At 42.7% G+C, this 18,701-nt stretch overlaps 1 protein-coding gene across 4 annotated transcripts in view; it reads right to left on the bottom strand.

Annotated features, from left to right (window-relative positions):
• PIGG (phosphatidylinositol glycan anchor biosynthesis class G) overlaps nucleotides 1–18,701 on the bottom strand; it is a 129,309-nt gene that overhangs the window by 58,468 nt on the left and 52,140 nt on the right. For 3 of the 4 annotated variants that reach the window (XM_039545180.1, XM_039545181.1, XM_039545182.1), the window contains exon 9: nucleotides 9,079–9,533. In XM_039545180.1, the coding sequence (XP_039401114.1) occupies nucleotides 9,079–9,533 (455 nt within the window). Of the gene's footprint in view, nucleotides 1–5,604; nucleotides 5,727–9,078; nucleotides 9,534–18,701 lie in introns of those variants that run through there. The other variant, XM_039545184.1, reaches the window with a different exon arrangement.

The following is an 18,701-nucleotide window of genomic DNA, read 5'->3' on the forward strand; positions in this document are numbered from 1 at the left end:
TTGGAGTTCCAAAAGGTTTGCACTGAATTCTCGCAAGAAAGGGGAAAAGGTCAAAATACTACTCTGTTACATTAAGACAATCTATTCTTCCTTTGTATGGAACCAAGGGTAGTACGTACATACCAAAAACTAATATATTAAAAAGCTAGACCCACCCAATATGAATGAACACCAGTGTAAGTGCCCCATTAGAACAAGTTTAATGTCTTCAAGTAGGGGAAAAAAAAATGTGGCCACTTGTTTCTCTTTTCCATCCCACTTGAATGTTTCTCCAGCATCCTCAAGTTCAGAGGAAGTCCCATAACATGAATTTAAGAACAGCAACATGCTATATACGTAAATGTGTCCCATCTTTTTAACCTCATGGATATTTGGATCTCTATAAATCAAAGGAAAGCAGACCTAGGTCAAGAACCAACTTGTCAGAAGACATCAGATCAACTACCTGGTGCCTCTATCTAGCCGGTTAATTGGGGCTATTTTACCTTTTCACTTTTAGGGTATGTCTATAAAGGGATAAAATCCCCATAGCACGGCCACGGGTGGCCCAGGTCAGCTGACTCACTCTCATGGGGCTCAGGCTTCAAGGCTAAAAACTGCTGTGTAGACGTTCGAGCTTGGGCTAGAACCGGAGCTCTAGGACTCTCCATCCTGACCACAGCAATTTTTCAGCCCTGGAACCCACGCCCTGCAAGCCTGAGTCAATTGACCCGGGCCAGCCACAGGGTTTTTTTTTATCCCTGTGTATACAGACACCCAGGGCAAGTCATACTCTGTCAGAATACAAGCAATTGCTGTTGGAGAAAGCTGATAAGTTCCTCTCAACAGGTTCTCACTGGTGGACCAGGATGAACTGATCACCCCAGAAATGGTGGGAAACAGGAAGCCAAAGATGCAGCATTTCTTAACCAAAACACATCAGTATTTATTTCACCTACACTTGCATTCAGGTGCATTGAGTTCCATTTCCCCATTAGCTTCCTATGTTTAGTGTGCTCCAAGTTTTTTATCAAAGTCTTTAGACTTAACAGAAATGAAAAACAGTGAGATGGGTCCCAGCCTGTGCTGCTAAAATCCCAAATTCAGGACCTTCTTTTCAGGATGCTGCTTCTCCTCACCATCAGTACTCTTCAATCTGGTGTTGTCTTTTCCTGGCACTCCTTCAAATAGCATGCTGTCCTCTGGTGTTGGCTCTCCGGATATGCCCAGAGTGAAATCATAGAATCATAGAATCTCAGGGTTGGAAGGGACCTCAGGAGGTCATCTAGTCCAACCCCCTGCTCAAAGCAGGACCAAACCCAACTAAATCATCCCAGCCAGGGCTTTCTCAAGCCTGACCTTAAAAACCTCTAAGGAAGGAGATTCCACCACCTCCCTAGGTAACCCATTCCAGTGCTTCACCACCCTACTAGTGAAAAAGTTTTTCCTAATATCAAATGACTGAGCCTGGACTGTACAGGGCCCCAGACTGCTCCCACTCCCAGCAGACTATGGTCAGGCTTAAACAGACAACTGAGGCCAGCTGGACCATCCCCTAGATCTAGTTCCTGAAGTAGTCAAACTTTCTACAGTTACTTCTTGGTAAATGTAGCTTCCCAAAATGGCTTGTGTTTTTCCTTCCATTTTCTCCAGTGGCAGTTTACAGTCATAGATCCTTTATTTTATGTAATTTTTCACTAAAACAGTTTTTGCCTCCACTGTTAGGAAATTGCCTCATTGGTTTTCATATTGCCCCTTGGCAAACTGAACAGAATGCTTTATTGGTTGGGTATTGATCTCATCCCTAACAGCTGATTTCAAAGTGTTTTAGGCAAATGTATTTTTTGAGTTTTGCTTCTAGAATTTCTAACTGGGCAAGGAGCACATAAAACTCAATTTGCCTTCCACAAGCAAAGGTAGAGAATCTTGCTCCTCAACAGCTCCTTAGCATTGTAGGCAAAAGTTAGCCGGAGGTTGGCCCCTGATCTTTAAAAAGTCAATAAAGGAGAAAACTTTACTGATTTATCCTGCAGCCAAACCACAAGGCTGGATATAGGGAAGACTGGATGGGCTACATCTAAAACTACCGGGATAGAATGGCTCCAAGTAAAATTCTGATTTTAAAAAAGTTCACTTGGCAAAAAAAACAAGCATCAGGCGCTAAAAAAGGGGGGAAAAGCGACCCTTACAGAATGGCGCACTTTCAGGAAAGAGAAAAGAGCTTTATGCTGTTCGGTTTATTACAGGCTACCTCTGAGCCTGTACTGCAAAGGAAAACATTTCAGCTTCACCCTGATCAAAATATTAGTAGGAAAATGGTCACCAGTATCATCAAGCTCTCGATGGAAATAACCTGAGACAATGCCAAAGCTATAATGCCTCAAGACCAACTGTAGAGAATGCCACTGTGTCAGCCAGACAGGATGATGCAGATGAACATTCTTCAGGTCTGCAGAAGGATATTTCTAGAGTAAAAAAGATAGTCCTGATGGACTAAACACTCTTCAACATTTACTTGAAGAGTTTCAGGTCCAAGATATGCAGTCAGACCTAACTCTTCAGTCCAAAAATGTTACATTGCAGATATCCCTACAGTTGCCACTGCTGCTAGCTTGGGCACAGTCTGATGCAGTATTGCACAGGCAGCACCTGAAATATAGGAGCCTGCTGGCATTATGACATACTCCATACTCAGCTTAACTCCAACACTGCTGTGATGACTTTTTTATTTAGGTCTTTCTGAATAACTAGACAGGTCAAGTAGATGGTAGTTTGAGAGCTGGCTCTTCTACCTCAAACAGATCTAAGTGCCAATTTTTTTTATTTTATTTTATCAGCCACATCCACAGAAAGGATAGATTTTTATAACTGAGACAGAATGAATATACAAATTAAAATACACATCTCATCAAAATACTCATGTCTTATGTTTTTTCCTTGTACCCACACCTGAAATTAATTATATCTAGCATGTTAGAGTGCAGATGAAGAGAAAGGGAGCTTTTCACTTGTATAATTCAAAAGACATTTTTTTTTTTTTGCTATCAGGACCTCTGGCTCTTCTGAGTGTGCTGAACAGTCAACCCTAAGTTCAGGATCATGGTTAGAGTTACAAGTATCCTGACAAAGATTCTTCCTGCACACTAGAGCTCAGGGAGCTGTTTCAAAGGTTACAGCCAAACTCTTCTTACGGGATGAAGCATCTGCCCTGATTTCAAGTAGCGATGGCATTCTGAAGAGAACAAGTTGCATGAGATACCCTGTTATAACTGGGACTGGAGGATTAATGGATGCTCACATACTAGAGTCCTACTGCGTGAGATGGGAGAAGCACAGCCTGAAAGCACAAAGGTTTCCAGTGACAGGTCTAGGACGATCTGAGCATTGTAAAGGTGGAATGAGGGCATAGCGTGGCTGGTGGAAGGCCTTTTTGAGTGTCATTCTGTACAGAGAGGAGCAAATTCTCACCAGCTAGAAACTGATTAGTCTCCACATAAGGAGAATGCACATCTCAGACCTGAGGAAAGACACCAAAACAGATATTTACAAGAGCTGATAGGCTTTTCCCAAGCAAAAGAAGATCTTCACTTTTTCAAATGAGAAGAGAAGTGTACACAGTTAGAGACACTATATCTGACACTGAAATAGTAGGACTGGTTTCACTAGTGTTTTCATTTATACTTATTTTGCTAAGACTAGATATATAAATTTCTATTACCACTGGCTCAACTAGAAGCGTATTATACAAATCTGTCTAACAAACAATTTTATAAACCACTAGAACCACCTAATCACCCCCTCTCCTTATTCAATGCCAGTCAACTTGCCTAGCAGTCCCAGTTCCCCCTTCACAGTTCCTCACCTGTCTCCCCCCAGCTCCTCATCCAGTCTCAGAGACCTGCCCAGCCAACTGACTCCAAGCCCCCATCTCTCCCGCCTTCATGGCTTCCTGTCCCAGTCTGCATATACAGTCTGGTCAAAACTAGGAGTTGAGAGGCTGGAGTATGCTCGGTGAGGATGGAATCTTTTGAGACTTCAGGTGTTAAGGTCTATCAAATCTCTACTGGGCATGTGCAAACTGCAACTTTTCAAAAGCTTATCAGTTGGCCAAATGTGGGCAGGTTTCATGGAGATGACAAAAGCCACCCCCTGCCAAATTTCAAGTCCCTGCTCCAAAACATGGGGGCATTAGAACTTCTCTAACAAAAGGTCACCATATTTTTTTTTAATTACCAAAATGTATTTTTCCCTAGCCTCATTCTCAGAAACTGCTGAACTGTTTTCTCTGAAATTTTGAAAAAATATTCAGCATGAGGCAGACACTTGTCATGGAAAATTTCATCCCCAAATGTTGCAGTTTAGGAAAAGTTACAAGCAACTAAATACAGGGTCTTAGAATAGGAAGTGTCAGGCAACCTTAACAGGTAGTGCTACCAGCACTTACCAGCTGCAAAGAAAATCAAAACTGACTAAATGTAAACTGATGAAGTATTGCCATCTTTAGCCTGCAGATCAACTGTTTCACCATCTCCATTACTGTTCATGGTTTCCTCCAAACAGAAACAGAGCACGATTAATATGATTGGTATAATTTTTACTCAGCTCTTCAGAACTCAGTGATGGAGAGGGAGGGTGCCGCAGTTCCAGTGGCAGTTTTAGCAGGCCTTCATGGATTCAATTGCACCCACAGAAATCATGAACCCCCACTAAAGCCACAACCCTGGTGGTGCTGCAAGCCTGTGTGCCAAGTCATAAAACCTGGAAGAGAGAGCCCCAGAGCACAGGAGCCCACCATAGTGGGGGAGGGGGAGTGTGCAGGGCACACCACTCCACATTAGGCCAGGATTAGGTTTGCAGTGCTGGGGCAGAGTGCTGCTGCAGGTGTCTGTGCCCCGCTTGGCTACAAGAAGAGTTTAGTGTAGTGCTTCTATTGAATTGAGAGATTACATTCGCCCCAGCTCAGTTCCTTCCATAAATTCCTGAGTCATTAAAAGAGTAGGACAGTGAGGAGAAGAAAAAGTGGGCAGATGTTTTGGTTCTGTGTATTCACATTTTGAAGAGCATCCATTATTGGTAACTGATTTGCCAAGATGGTCTCTATATTCCCACCTGTGGGAGTGGGTAGCTGCAGAACCCCCAGGAAGGTGTGCCAAGGAGTACAAGGGCTGCCATTGTGCCCCGACTCCATAGTCGTGAAAAGGGGGCGGTGGGATAGTAGTCTCCTTGTACCTCCCCCACCCCACAGAATCAGGGGCAAATTAATCCTTTGTATGTACACAAGAAAGATACTTCAGAAGTTAATAGACTTCATTAGACCGTAACTAACCCAATGTCTATTGCAACTCTTACAAGCAGCCTCTCAAACTTGATCCCCCTAGAGAAGCCCTCTGTGTGTCACTTCAGACTACACAGCAAATTTAACGTTCATTCCTTAATCTTTCTGCTAGTCTCAGGATGGAGAAGTTTGACTAAAAAAGTCCACATCTATTTGCTAGTCAGAAAGTCCCAGTTTTTGTCACAGCAAATGCACATTCCCTCAGTGTGGTTTTCTAGTAGGAAACTGGTCTCAACAAGTCATATGCTCAGATGAATAATACATGACACTTTAATTCATGTGTTGCTAAAGAGGTGTTGTGAGGACATTTCTTCACATTGCACAGCAGAGGCTTCTAAATGGTGGTCTGGAAAGCACTGGTTGGTCACATAGTGCTGCTTCCCTGTCCAGCTGCTAAATTCCAGTAAGACACCTAAAACAAATACTTTCCTAATATTACTTCTCACTATAAGCAGTTGCTGCAATTTGCATTAACCTAAAATAATGCAATGAAAACATCTGAAAACCCTGCTCCACAATATTTCTAAAGTCATTGCCAATAAATGACCTCAAATTTCTAATGTAATGCCCTATTGTGTTAGATTTAAGAAACATTTTCTCCCCTCCCCCCAACACCCACAGCCCATGTGACCAATCAGAAAGCACTCCAAGCACCATTATTCTCCATTATAAGAACATAAAAATGGCCCTACTGGGTCTGACCAAAGGTCCATCTAGCCCAGTATCCTGTCTTCCAACAGTGTCCAGTGACAGGTGCCCCAGAGGGAATGAACAGAACAGGCAATCGTCAAGTGATCCATCCCCTGTCACTCATTCCAGAGGCTAGGGACACCATTCCTGCCCATCCTGGCTAATAGCCATTGTCGGACCCATCCTCCATAAATTTATCTAGTTCTTTTTTGAATCCTGTTATGGGCTTGGCCTTCATAACATCCTCTGGCAAGGAGTTCCACAGGTTGACTGTGCATTGTGTGAAGAAATAATTCCTTTTATTTGTTTTAAACCTGTTGTCTATTCATTTTATTTGGTGACGTCTAGTTCTTGTGTTATGAGAAGTAGTAAACAACACTTCCTTATCTACTTTCTCTACACCAGTCATGATTTTACAGACCTCAATCATATCTCCCCATAGCCATCTCTTTTCCAAGCTGAAAAGTCCCAGTCTTATTAATCTCCCCTCATACGGAAGCTGTTCCATACCCCTAATCATTTTTGTTGCCCTTTTCTGAACCTTTTCCAATTCCAATATATCTTTTTTGAGATGGGGCAACCACATCTGCACACAGTATTCAAGATGTGGGTGTACCATGGATTTATATAGAGGCAACATGATATTTTCTGTCCTATTATCTATCCCTTTCTTAATTATTCCCAGCATTCTGTTCACTTTTTTGACTGCCGCTGCACATTGAGTGGATGTTTTCAGAGAACTATCCACAATAACTCCAAGATCTCTTTCTTGAGTGGTAACAGCCAGTTTAGACCCCATCATTTTATATGTACAATTGGGATTATGCTTTCCAATGTGCATTTATCAACATTAAATTTCATCTGCCATTTTGTTGCCCAGTCACCCAGTTTTGAGAGATCCTTTTGTAGCTCTTCACAGTCTGCCTGGGTCTTAACTATCCTTAGTAATTTTGTATCATCTGCAAATTTTGCCACCTCACTGTTTACCCCTTTTTCCAGATCATTTATGAATATGTTGAATAGGACTGGTCCCAGAACAGACCCCTGAGGGACACCACTATTTACCTCTCTCCATTCTAAGAACTGACCATTTATACCTACCCTTTGTTTCCTATTTTTTAATCAGTTACCAATCCATGAGATCATCTTCCTCTTATGTCAAACCTTTCTGAAAAACTAAGTACACTATATCCGCTGGATCCCCCTTGTCCACATGTTTGTTGACCCCCTCAAAGAATTCTAGTAGATTTGGTGAGGCATGATTTCCCTTTACTAAAACCATGTTGACTCTTCCTAAACAAATTATGTTCATCTATATATCTGACAATATTGTTCTTTATTATAGTTTCAACTAGTTTGCCAGGTACTGAAGTCAGGCTTACAGGCCTGTTATTGCCGAGATCACCTCTGGAGCCCTTTTTAAAAATTGGCGTCACATTAGCTATCCTCCAGTCATCTGGTACAGAAACTGATTTAAGTGACAGGTTACAGACTACAGGTAGTAGTTCTGCAATTTCACATCTGAGTTCCTTCAGAACTCTTGGGTGATACCATCTGGTCCTGGTGACTTATTGCTGTTTAATTTATCAATTTGTTCCAAAACCTCCTCTAATGATACCTCAATCTGGGACAGTTCCTCAGATCTGTCACCTAAAAAGAATGGCTCAGGTTTGGGAATCTCCCTCACATCCTCAGCTGTGAAGACCTATGCAAAGAATTCATTTAGTTTCTCCGCAATGATCTTATCGTCCTTGAGTGCTCCTTTAACATCTCGGTCGTCCAGGGGCCCCACTGGTTGTTTAGCAGGCTTCCTGCTTCTGATGTACTTAAAAAAACATTTGCTATTATTTTTTGAGTCTTTGGCTAACTGTTCCTCAAATTCTTTTTTGGCCTTCCTAATTGTATTTTTACGCTTCATTTGCCAGTGTTTATGCTCCTTTCTGTTTTCCTCACTAGGATTTAATTTCTACTTTTTAAAGGATGCCTTTTTGCCTCTCACTGCTTATTTCCTATTATTTTACCATTTTCCATCCTCTCGTCCTCACTAGGACATAGGGATTCTCTATTAATAGATCCTCCCCTAACGGATGTCCAAACCATGTGCTCCTCTGCACCCGTCGGCTTTCCCCCAGCCCTTAGTTTAAAAAATGCTCAACGACCTTTTTAATGTTAAGTGCCAGCAATCTGGTTTCATTTTGGTTTAGGTGGAGCCCATCCTTCCTGTATAGGCTCCCCCTTTCCCAAAAGTTTCCCCAGTTCCTAATAAATCTAAACACCTTCTCCCTACATCATCGCCTCATCCATGCATTGAGACTCCAGTTCTGCCTGTCTAACTGGCCCTGCGCGTGGAACTGGGAGCATCTCAGAGAATGCTACCATGGAGGTCCTGGAGTTCAATCTCTTACCTAGCAGCCTAAATTTGGCCTCCAGGACCTCTCTCCTATCCTTCCCTATGTCACTGGTACCTACAAGTTAGGAATTACACATTGAATGTTCTGCTTTAAATAATATACATTAATTCTATTACACGAGTCTCTATATACTATGCCAGCCACTGATGACTTAGTTATTGACAGGGCCGGCTCCAGGTTTTCTGCCGCCCCAAGCGGCAAAAAAACAAACAAACAGGAATGAGGGACTGAGGGACCCTCCGCCGAATTGCCGCTGAAGACCCGGATGTGCCGCCCCAGTAGCAGCCAGAGTGCTGCCCCTTGGTACTGGCCACCCCAAGCACCTGCTTCCTTAGCTGGTGCCTGGAGTTGGCCCTGGTTATTGAAGAACATTAAACCGCTGATTAAAAAAAACATGCTTTAAAGTTTTCAAGGATTAGATTATAAATCTTGATTAGTGCTAAGGACATATGCCTAGTGGTGGTAAATACATTACACAAGACAACTACTCCAACAAGAATAGTTGTAAAAATAGTGAAAACCTCCCACAGCACTTAATACTCACTTCCTTCAACTATTTACAGTATTTTCTATTTACAGAATATTAAATCATTGTCACCTTAGCTAAAACACAGACATGACATTCTAAGTAAGCAGGAACTATTATCCAACTAAGATACCTACCTTGTCAACCAATGTCCGAAGTCGGGTCGATGAGCCCACTGAACTCCCGTCTGATTTAAGGAACGAAGTAACCGACAGCAAATAAGGATGATCCATGGACTTGCTAAACCCATCCACTTTTCTGAGCCTCTTAGAAATTCACCTGAAGAGGTGACTTTGCCCAATTTTGAGTCACATGATGGTATATCAACATTCCTGCACTGGGCGGTTTCCTCAATATCTTCAAAATTTTGTTTCACAGCAGTACTAAGCTGAAGATCACATTCTTTCACAAGAAAGTAGTGTCTACAAATTTCCTGGCACAGTGCCAGGCAAAGAGTATTGATAAGAAAATACCAGGTTTGGTGCTCCTCTTCAACAAAGCTGCTTGCTCCCAGGCTCACGGCATGGCCAACAGTTCCTGCCAACATGAGTACATCTAGTTCTGACCATCTGGAATTGGAGACAGCTGGGTTCTGTGAACAGAAAAATGTGTCACTGGTGAAATAATCTGAAAAACATATCATTACTTCAGTGTGTGTTTAAAATGTGCTTACAGCGACTTCTTCAGTGACAACAAATCCTCAGCAAAAAGACAAATTATGTAATTTTTCTCAATGGCATTTTCTGCACTTTTTACTCTTAAATAAGGTTAATTTTAGTGTAATCCACTGAGTTAGCATCATAACACATTTAATTATTCTATTTTAAGTCATTTTATATCTCCTCAAGGTAACGAACGTCTCTCTGAATAATCACCAATACACACTTCAGCTTCAGGTTCTCTACAATCTTGTGACAGAAGGCGTGGAGCAGCTCTTGCTTGCTGCACATCAATAGATCTAAAAATAGAACTCTTGCAGCAATCAAAAAACTGAGCAGAGATACCACTAACAAGCACCGCTCTAGTGCTCTATTCATTCTTGGTTTGATAAAGTGAAAAAAATCATCTCAAATTACCAGCAGCTATTTCAGACATCTTGCTGCCTATTGTTACCTTGCAAACTGAACTGCGTATTTATTTCATGATAAAGAGTCTGTTAAATAGTGGGTGTTTAAATGTGTATTTCACATGTTATATATGGCTACAACAACAATCCTCTTGGCCTGATTTCTTCATTATTTCAGTTTTCTGCTTGCACGGAACCATCCTCAGTGCCCACAGCTGGGAAGAGAGGGCTATCTACTTGCGAAGCATGCCAATGAGCACTTTGGGAGAAGTGCTGCCCGAACAATCCTTTCTTTTCATTTTAAGTAATTTTCTCGGTTGGGAAATACACTAAAGAAAGAACATATCGTGAATAAGAACTATCGATGCTTTAAAGAACAGTACAGAGACCATTTTAAAGCCAAATCCCAAACATGGTAAATTATTTATACTTAAAAACAAAGTTCTCTGAATGCATATTCTGTAGATTCATTTTCTTAGGTATGTGCTCCTACACTTGCCCCTGTGAGCGCTGAGCACTGAATATCCAGGAACTTTATACAGACTAGTCAAATGTACTTTCCTCAAAACTGTGTATACTGCACTATGATTTCTAAGCTTTAGTTCTTTTTTAGACCTCTCTCCCTTACAACAGGCAACCGAAGACAGTAAAGTGATAGTCTATTAAATATATAAAATCATGAAGTCTGAAGACCACTGGTGTTGCTCACTTCAGAATGGATTTAATTTCCTAAGCAACAGTTCACAGCTGTGCGGGTAGGAGAAAGGCAGTATGTATGGAAAGCACACACTACAGCTTACTGTGCTATTTGACATGGTTGAAAATTAACGTAATGGTCAAGTCATTGTATCTGAAGATGGTGACTAGCTGCAATGGCCCAGGACGTAATATTTTGTTGCATAGAGTACCTTGCTAAAAGCACTGGTCATGGTGTGCGGAAAACCGGGCACCCTCTGTAGACAGTTACATATCAGCCTAGCTAAGCAATCAAGTTTTTCTACTCTACGCAGCTGTTATTAAATTTAAAAAGTGTTCGCCCAGGAACAAGCACCTCCTACAGTTAATTTGACAGTTCTGATTACATGGAGGACACAGTTCAACCCTGAGATGCTTACAAGAAAACTAGTTTGTGCTCAGCACGTTTGGTTTTGCATGGTCAGTGATTTCACCTTAAATAGCTTGTCCTAATAACCACTGCAGGGTTTAATCTCTATCAGAAAAACATTTGCCAACAATTAAACATTAGTACTGTATGTGAGAGATCACAATTTTTTCCTGTACTTACAAAGTATCTTCATTATCTCAGATACTGCTGTGTGGTAACTGTTGGACATAGTTATTGTTTATGTGCCATTAAGTACTGACTTCAGAAGTAGACCATGTATATCAGATTTTTCACTCTCATGATGTTGACTATCTCCATGTTTTCCAATGCAAACTCCAAAATGTTGGCTTACCTTGTAAGATTTGCTAACAAGTTATGAATTTTCACCCAAAAATTAAACCTATATCTAATCAGGTAGCAGGTAATAAGTTTAGCTTCAGCATCTAATTAAGACTAAATCTGGAGTTTTGATTTGTGGGAACCAAGCTGTGCAAAGTCTAAATGTAGTCTTTGTTATTCACCGCCTGGAGTTCGTAAGCAGAGTAAACAGGGCAGGTGATGTACCTGAAGTACGTATTAGATATTATTAATTCATACTAACAGCATGGACCGCGTGTGTGTATGGTTGGGGGGCAAAGGAGCACATTACACCAAAACCTCTGCATTTACAAATTAAAATTACAGAATGTGATGATACAGAATTCAAATTTCAACTGAAGGAGAGTTTCCAGCTGAAATATATCCCAAGTCAGTGATCTAAACTTACTATCATCTGAAGCCTGTTTGGTGGATTATGTACTAAAACTTATTCATTCCAGTTAACAGACTAGGTTACATCACAGCAACCACCAGTATTAGCACTAACCTCTTGTTTAACAGTCTCAGCAGAGAGACCCAAAGAGTGAAAATGCATTCAGATCAAATTGTGCGTAAGCATGTCATTAGACCACAGGAGATTTAAGTCGCAGCAACGCCAATGCATTCAGTTCTGTATTTAAGGGACCAGGAAGTGTCGCCAACCCACGCCCTCAGAAGCTACAGGAATCTCAGATCCCTTCACCCTCCTATCAGACAATTTGTGTGTTTTCTTTTAAAGCTTTAACACTCCTCTTACAGAAATATATATATGTATTTATGTCTCGTACCTTATGATTAGCAGCACCAACCCAGGTGCCCTTGACACAACAGTAAGCTTCATAAATTGGAAGCAATTGAAATGTAAGTCACTGGGGAATCATGAAACAACTTTATGGGAGCGATCAAACTAATGGGCAAGTTTCTGGTGTTTCTCCAAACTTGCTCCATTTCTATGCCCATGTGAATACAGTTTCAGTGCAGCAGCTTAGTGTGACAAAATACTCCTGTTGCAGAGCCAATTACTTCTGCAGAATTACACTAGTAACCAAACCATCCCTCTACACATCAGCACATCTCATGCACTCTCAAGGTCTAGGAAACAGTAAGAAAAATAGATTAATCAGGACTGATATTAATCCTGGTTGCATTGTTGTGGCTTTTCTGACTACTAATAAACATTATGGTAGTGCTTCAAGATGCCGATCAGGACTGGAGCCCCATTGCGCTGGGCACTGTACAGATTTAGGTAAGACAATTCCTGTTCTCGAAGGCTTACAACCTAGAAGTCAAAATGGGGTAGAGGATAGGGACATAATATAGAAATAAATATGGTGAATTGACAAAGCTTTGGTATATGTTTTGTTGATTAAACGGGAAGCTAATGGAACTGAGTACAACAGAATTTCACCTACCTCTCCAGGATCAGTAAACAGGGTTCTTTACACATCACTGTCAAATGGACCTGTTCCCCTAAGGGCATATCCTCCTGACCTCCATAACAATAACCCTGTTTTCTCCTCCTGCTCCCACAGACAGTTCCCCCCTACACATACACACATAACTCAACTGTTCCTGAGAGAGGGACACATTCAGTGATCAACCCCACATTCCCTCACACAGAAAGCACGTACAAAATAAATCTGTGCCTCATTACTGAATGTCATCATTAAAGGTTAGCTATGACTTGACTCATGGAATACTAAATTTAGATTTCTGTGTCAGTAGCTGACTTAATAAAAACTACCCTGAAATGGATTTTGTAAAAGCATTAGGGCTCAATCCTTCAAACTCTTGAGCATCTTCAACCCACATTAATTTTCTAGTCATTGCTGGTACACAACACCGTAAAGGTCTGACACCCTCATTGTATCAAGCAAACTGTATTTAGAATCCTTAATTTATAAATATGGATTTTCTAAGCAGCAGGCTTGCAAAGCCAACCTAGTATCTGCAAGTCAAGTTGGGTTCTTTCTAGTTTGTGCATCACCACGAGTAGTAACAATTTTGGAGCCCAAATAAATTTTCCGTGCCATTCTCTTGCCACCCCCATTGGGTTAATCAGTGTAACTAGGACGTAATTAGACAATGGGAATGCACAGGCCCTTGCAATTGAAATTAACATTTCTGTTAACATGTGGGGCAGAAAAATACCGTTCACTCACAAAGCTGTGCAGCTTCTGGAGGGCTGATAGTACAATAGAGAGTTATTTTTTACTAAAGTAAATATCAGTGATTAAATGAGTAAGTAATTTTTACACAGTCACTTTTCAGACTAGAAATTATAAGGTTTGGGGGATGTTGGTAAAGAGTCTAACATTCCGGAAGTCATGTTCTTGGATTCTGCTCATTTGGACACAAAGTGAGCTAAGCTGTATTTCCAACTGTGATACCTTCCACGGAACAGCACTGATTACAACTGTTCCCAATAAGGTTTTTTGGGAATGCTGGGATCACATTTCAAAGCTACCAAATCACTGCACCATCTCATTCATACTTTAAAAAAAAATAATAAGGTAGTAAGACTGAAAGAAAAGGTCTTAACTGCAGTTTGGTGCTTTGGTAATTAAACAGGAGATAAAAAAATACCATATGGGGGAAACCAATAAAAATTAAGCAGAAGGCAAAAATTCAATTAAATAGAATTTATTTGAATTGCATTTTATTAATGGAAGTAATACTGCAGAACTGTTGCATTCTGAGCACTTTCAAAATGTCCCTTACTTAGGCTCACCCCAATTTTTAAGAAAAATAGCAAAACATGACTACAAACAGGAGAACTACATACAGTGGACCCTCACTAGAAAACACTTCTATATAACGCAAATTCGCTTACAGCACAGGATTGCGCATGGCTCCCAAATTTATTTACCTTCATTGGAATCCATAGTAACACGGTCCCCGTGTTAATGCGGGACCGTGCATGGATCCAAAACCCCGCGTTCTAGAGAGGGTCCTGCGTATTATACTTCAAGACAATCCAGTAACTTTGAATTGAGACATTACACAAATAAGTTAACATTTTTGAAGATTTGCTAGGATTTATAAAGGACTGCAGCACTATTTAAAGCTTTACATGTCACTGAGGGAGCAAGTGATTGTGAAAAGATGTACTAATCAAAAGTTATTTATAGCATCCAGGAACCAGATGTTAACACTGCCTAGAGCATTATGGTCTCCAGAAAATTCATGAACTTGATAATCAGCACCTACATTCAAGCACAGGAAAAAAGCCACACTGAAGGACGTGTACTTCAGCGACTTTCTTCAGAGATATGAACTAAAATGCTTTATTTATATATATATATATTATATATATATATAAAATAAAAGATCTGAAGCCATTGACAGATGGTCTTGAATACATTTCTGAGGTATATATTTGTATTGTAAAGCATACATTTGGAAGAGGGATTTATTCAACCTAACAAGATGCATGTTGTAGGCTCTACACTGGCAGCATCAAACTCTGAAACTGGAAAAGAACAGCCTTCCTTGAGATGTTATCTCAGTTCCTGCAGAATCCTGAGATCAGATATTGCAGTGGTTCTCAAACGTACTTGATCACGCTTCACACTTCTGTGTGTCTGTAGTATGGATGCCCCTCACTCCCGCCACACAAGTACATATACCAAGTAAAAAGTTTCACTAAATATTAAAAACAGTAAGGTACTGCCACACCCTTACTTCTGTGGTGCTGGCGGCGGTGCTTCCCTCGGATATGGGCACCCAGCCAGCCGCTGCCGCTCTCCAGCCACCCAGCTCTGAAAGCAGAGTGGAGACAGGCAGCAGCTGGCCAGGCGCCCAGCTCTGAAGGCAGAGTGCAGACAGGCAGCTGCTGGCCAGGCGCCCAGCTCTGAAGGCAGTACAGCCCTCAGCAGCCGCAGCACAGAAGTAAGAGTGGCATGGAATACAGAACTGTATGAACTCATCCAAGAAATTTGCTCTTTATGCCCTAACCAACCCACAAAAAATGTGTGATTTCACTGCAATGTAAGTAGACCCCTACTGATATGTGTGGAGGAATCAACTTTGCTAGTTATTCATTGCTGTGGATAAAATGGGGGCAGTAAGCTTTATTTTTCCCCAAAAAAGCTTCTCATGCCCCCCCAGAATATACTCCGCACCCTGCTCCCTAGTTTGAGAACCTCTGTGATACTGCAATGCAAGGAAGAAAGGAAATGATTTTATAGTACTATTTGTAATTCATGTCTATTCGTGTATAGCTCTAGCAATCCATCTTCATATATTTCAATTAAAAGCATCTGTCTAAGCATCTGCAACTGGAGATGGGAATGAAGCATGTGCAGACATACCTGAGCTGGCTTTAATCCAGCGTGAATATCAATAGTGCCCATGCTGCTGCAAGCCCACCCAGTCCCCTGGGTACTATTACACGGGGAGCCAGCCTGTGCTGAAGTTTGTGCTGCCACAGCTTCACTGCTATTGATATCACGCTAGCTAAATTAAAGCCAGCTCAGGTGTATGTACATATGCTTCAATCACACCTCCAAGTGCAGTGTAGACAAACCCTCAGCACCACTACATTTCCTTACAAAACATGATATACAAAAATTTCCCTTGGACTGACAGTCTCAAAAACCTCCCTATCCAACAGACACTGCTGCACCTCAACCTGCAAAATCCACTCCCCCATTTAACCCAGGCCTTTAGGCAACACATGGGAAAACATGCAAGTCTTCCAGCATGACTTGAAAGTCAAACATCTGGAAACGGTTGAACAACTTCCATTTTAATATTTATTTTTCAGTTTTTCGTGGGATGACAACCCTGCAGCAGGGAGCAAGCCTCCCAAAAAGATGCAGACTCATGCAAGCGGGGATCCAGCTAGTACTCTAAAAACAGCAGTGTGGATGTGTGGCTCCAGCAGAGACTTTTGTCTAGCCACCCAAGCTCAGACCCAGTTGGAGGGGAGAAGCGGGGGAGGTTTGAGAGCCCAAACTGCTGCCCAAGCCACAATGCTCGCCTGGCTAGTGTGAGAGCCTGTCTACCCGGGCTGGAAGGCTCACTTCCAGCTCAAGTGTTGACAAGTGGCAGCTGGTCAACCTTGGCACAAGTGGGGTATAGTAGAAACGCCCGGGGCTCCCCACACCATAACTCTCCCCTTAGCCCCAGCTCTCTGGGAGCTCTTCCCCCTAATTCTCACCCCGCTTGGCCCTGGCCCCTGAAGTCTGCCTTCTCTCTTTACCCTAATTCCTCCCTTTTCCCCAGACCCTGGTGTTTACTCACTGCCCTGCCTGCCCCGCGAAAGTTCACCGTTAGCTGCAAGTCCTTAGGCCTCCCTCTGCCCTAGGCCGGGAGCAACAGATTTACCAGCTCAGAAGGGGGCTCTTCTGCCCATTTGGCCCTTCTTCTTGATTCCTTAGCTCCTGGTCAACTTGTCCTCCAGCTTCTTCTCCCCCTGCAGACTGACAGGAGGAAGCCACCAGGATTCTGAGTGTGGTCCGAGGCGTTGGATTCACTGCCCAAACCACAGGCTGCACTGTAAAGTGTTACACTCAAATTGCCCCCATTCAAAATCCCGGTGGCTCGCCTCCTGGGCGATACAGGACGACACCTGGAGGCTGTTATTAAATACAAATTGCTAACAGAATGTAGTTGCTGTGTTCTCAGTTCATATTTAGTGCCACACACGTATTTGTGTGGGCTTTACAGGCGGGGCGGTGCCCCAGTGTCCTCAACACATAAGCCACCACTGGTGTAGACATACTCCTCCAAAGTTATTAGCATCCTCTAAAAACCATCAAGGGAGGCTGGCATCATGGACCATTCAGAGATGGGGGTTGACATCTCAATAGTGAATGAGAAATGATAGGTAGGGCGTGGAGTGACTATGATGGACCCTGAAAGTGAAGACGAACAGCTTATGTTCGATGCTATAGAAAAGAGCAAGCGTCTGGAGGGACATGGAGAAAGCAACAGGCTAGTAAAATGATATTTGAAGCAGCATTCTGAATGGATATGAGCAGCACAAGATTTGTCAAGGCCAGAGAAAGGGATGTTGCAGTAATCGAGACACAAGATGACAGAGCTTGGACAATAATTTTAGCTGTATCTATATTATACTGAAAGAATCTGCAAGATTGAGATGTGTCATGGGTATGAGGACCTACAGAAACGCCCAAGTTGAACATGTCACCAAGGTTATGGCCTGAGTGACAGGTAGGAATGGTGGTGTTGTCCGTAGCGATCAAGAAAAGAGACGAGGGAAGATTAGGAGCAGACTAGCATGACCCGTGTTTCCTGATTAAGTGTTGACAGATTTGTCACAATGCTTTTGTGCAAGGAGTAAGGACTCCCACACGAAGCTTAACTCAATTTTCTGGTCTTCATGGGTTTAACATCTTAACCGTATTGCCTAGTTTCTTTGCTATGCATTTTAGGATATTTTCAAGAAAATATCTTCAGTCACACATAAAACTCAAGACAGCAAAAGAAGAACTTCTGCAGCCCTAAAGCTACATGAATTTGTGTTGTGCTTGTAAGTGACGTGACTCACTGGCTCAAGAAACAAAAAGTTCCCTTTAACCTGACTTTGAGCAGACAGGGACGGTACAATCATTCAGGCGACCTAGGCGGTCGCCTAGGGCACTAGGATTTGGGGGGCGCCATTTTCTTCGGCAGCGACCATGGCGGCCAGATCTTCGGCCGCCCCAGTCGCTGCCGGCATTTAGGCGGAAGGAGCTGGGGCAGGGGAGCGTGGGGAGGGCCGCCTGCAGCAAGTAAGAGGGGGGAGAGGCGGCACGCAGGGGAACTCCCTGCCCCAGCTCACCCCTGCCCCGCCTCCTCTCCAAGCACGCCGTGGCTGCTTCATTTCTCCCACCTCCCAGGCTTGCGGTGCCAATCACCTTAGGCGCCGCAAGCCTGGGAGGCGGGAGAAGTGAAGCGGCCACGGTGTGCTCGGGGTGCTCGTGCACGGAGGAGGGGTGAGCTGGGGTGAGGGGGGTGCCTCAGGGCAGAGGGTGGGGAGCTGCCGTGGGGGGGGCGCCTCAGGGTGGAGGGGGAGCTGCTGTGGGGGCCTCAGGGCAGGGGTACAGGGTGGGAGGGCGCAAGGTGGAAGTTTTGCCTAGGGCACGGATCATCCTTGCAACGGCCCTGTGAGCAGATCAGTACAAATGCACATGCCTAGTATATGCCTAGGCTTGGCAGAATTTGATTTCTTTTAATAAATTCAATGGATAATATAGATGTTTCTTTTAAGCATTTTTTTTAAT

This window comes from Mauremys reevesii, linkage group 6, assembly GCF_016161935.1.
Source record: "Mauremys reevesii isolate NIE-2019 linkage group 6, ASM1616193v1, whole genome shotgun sequence".
NCBI lineage: Eukaryota > Metazoa > Chordata > Testudines > Geoemydidae > Mauremys > Mauremys reevesii.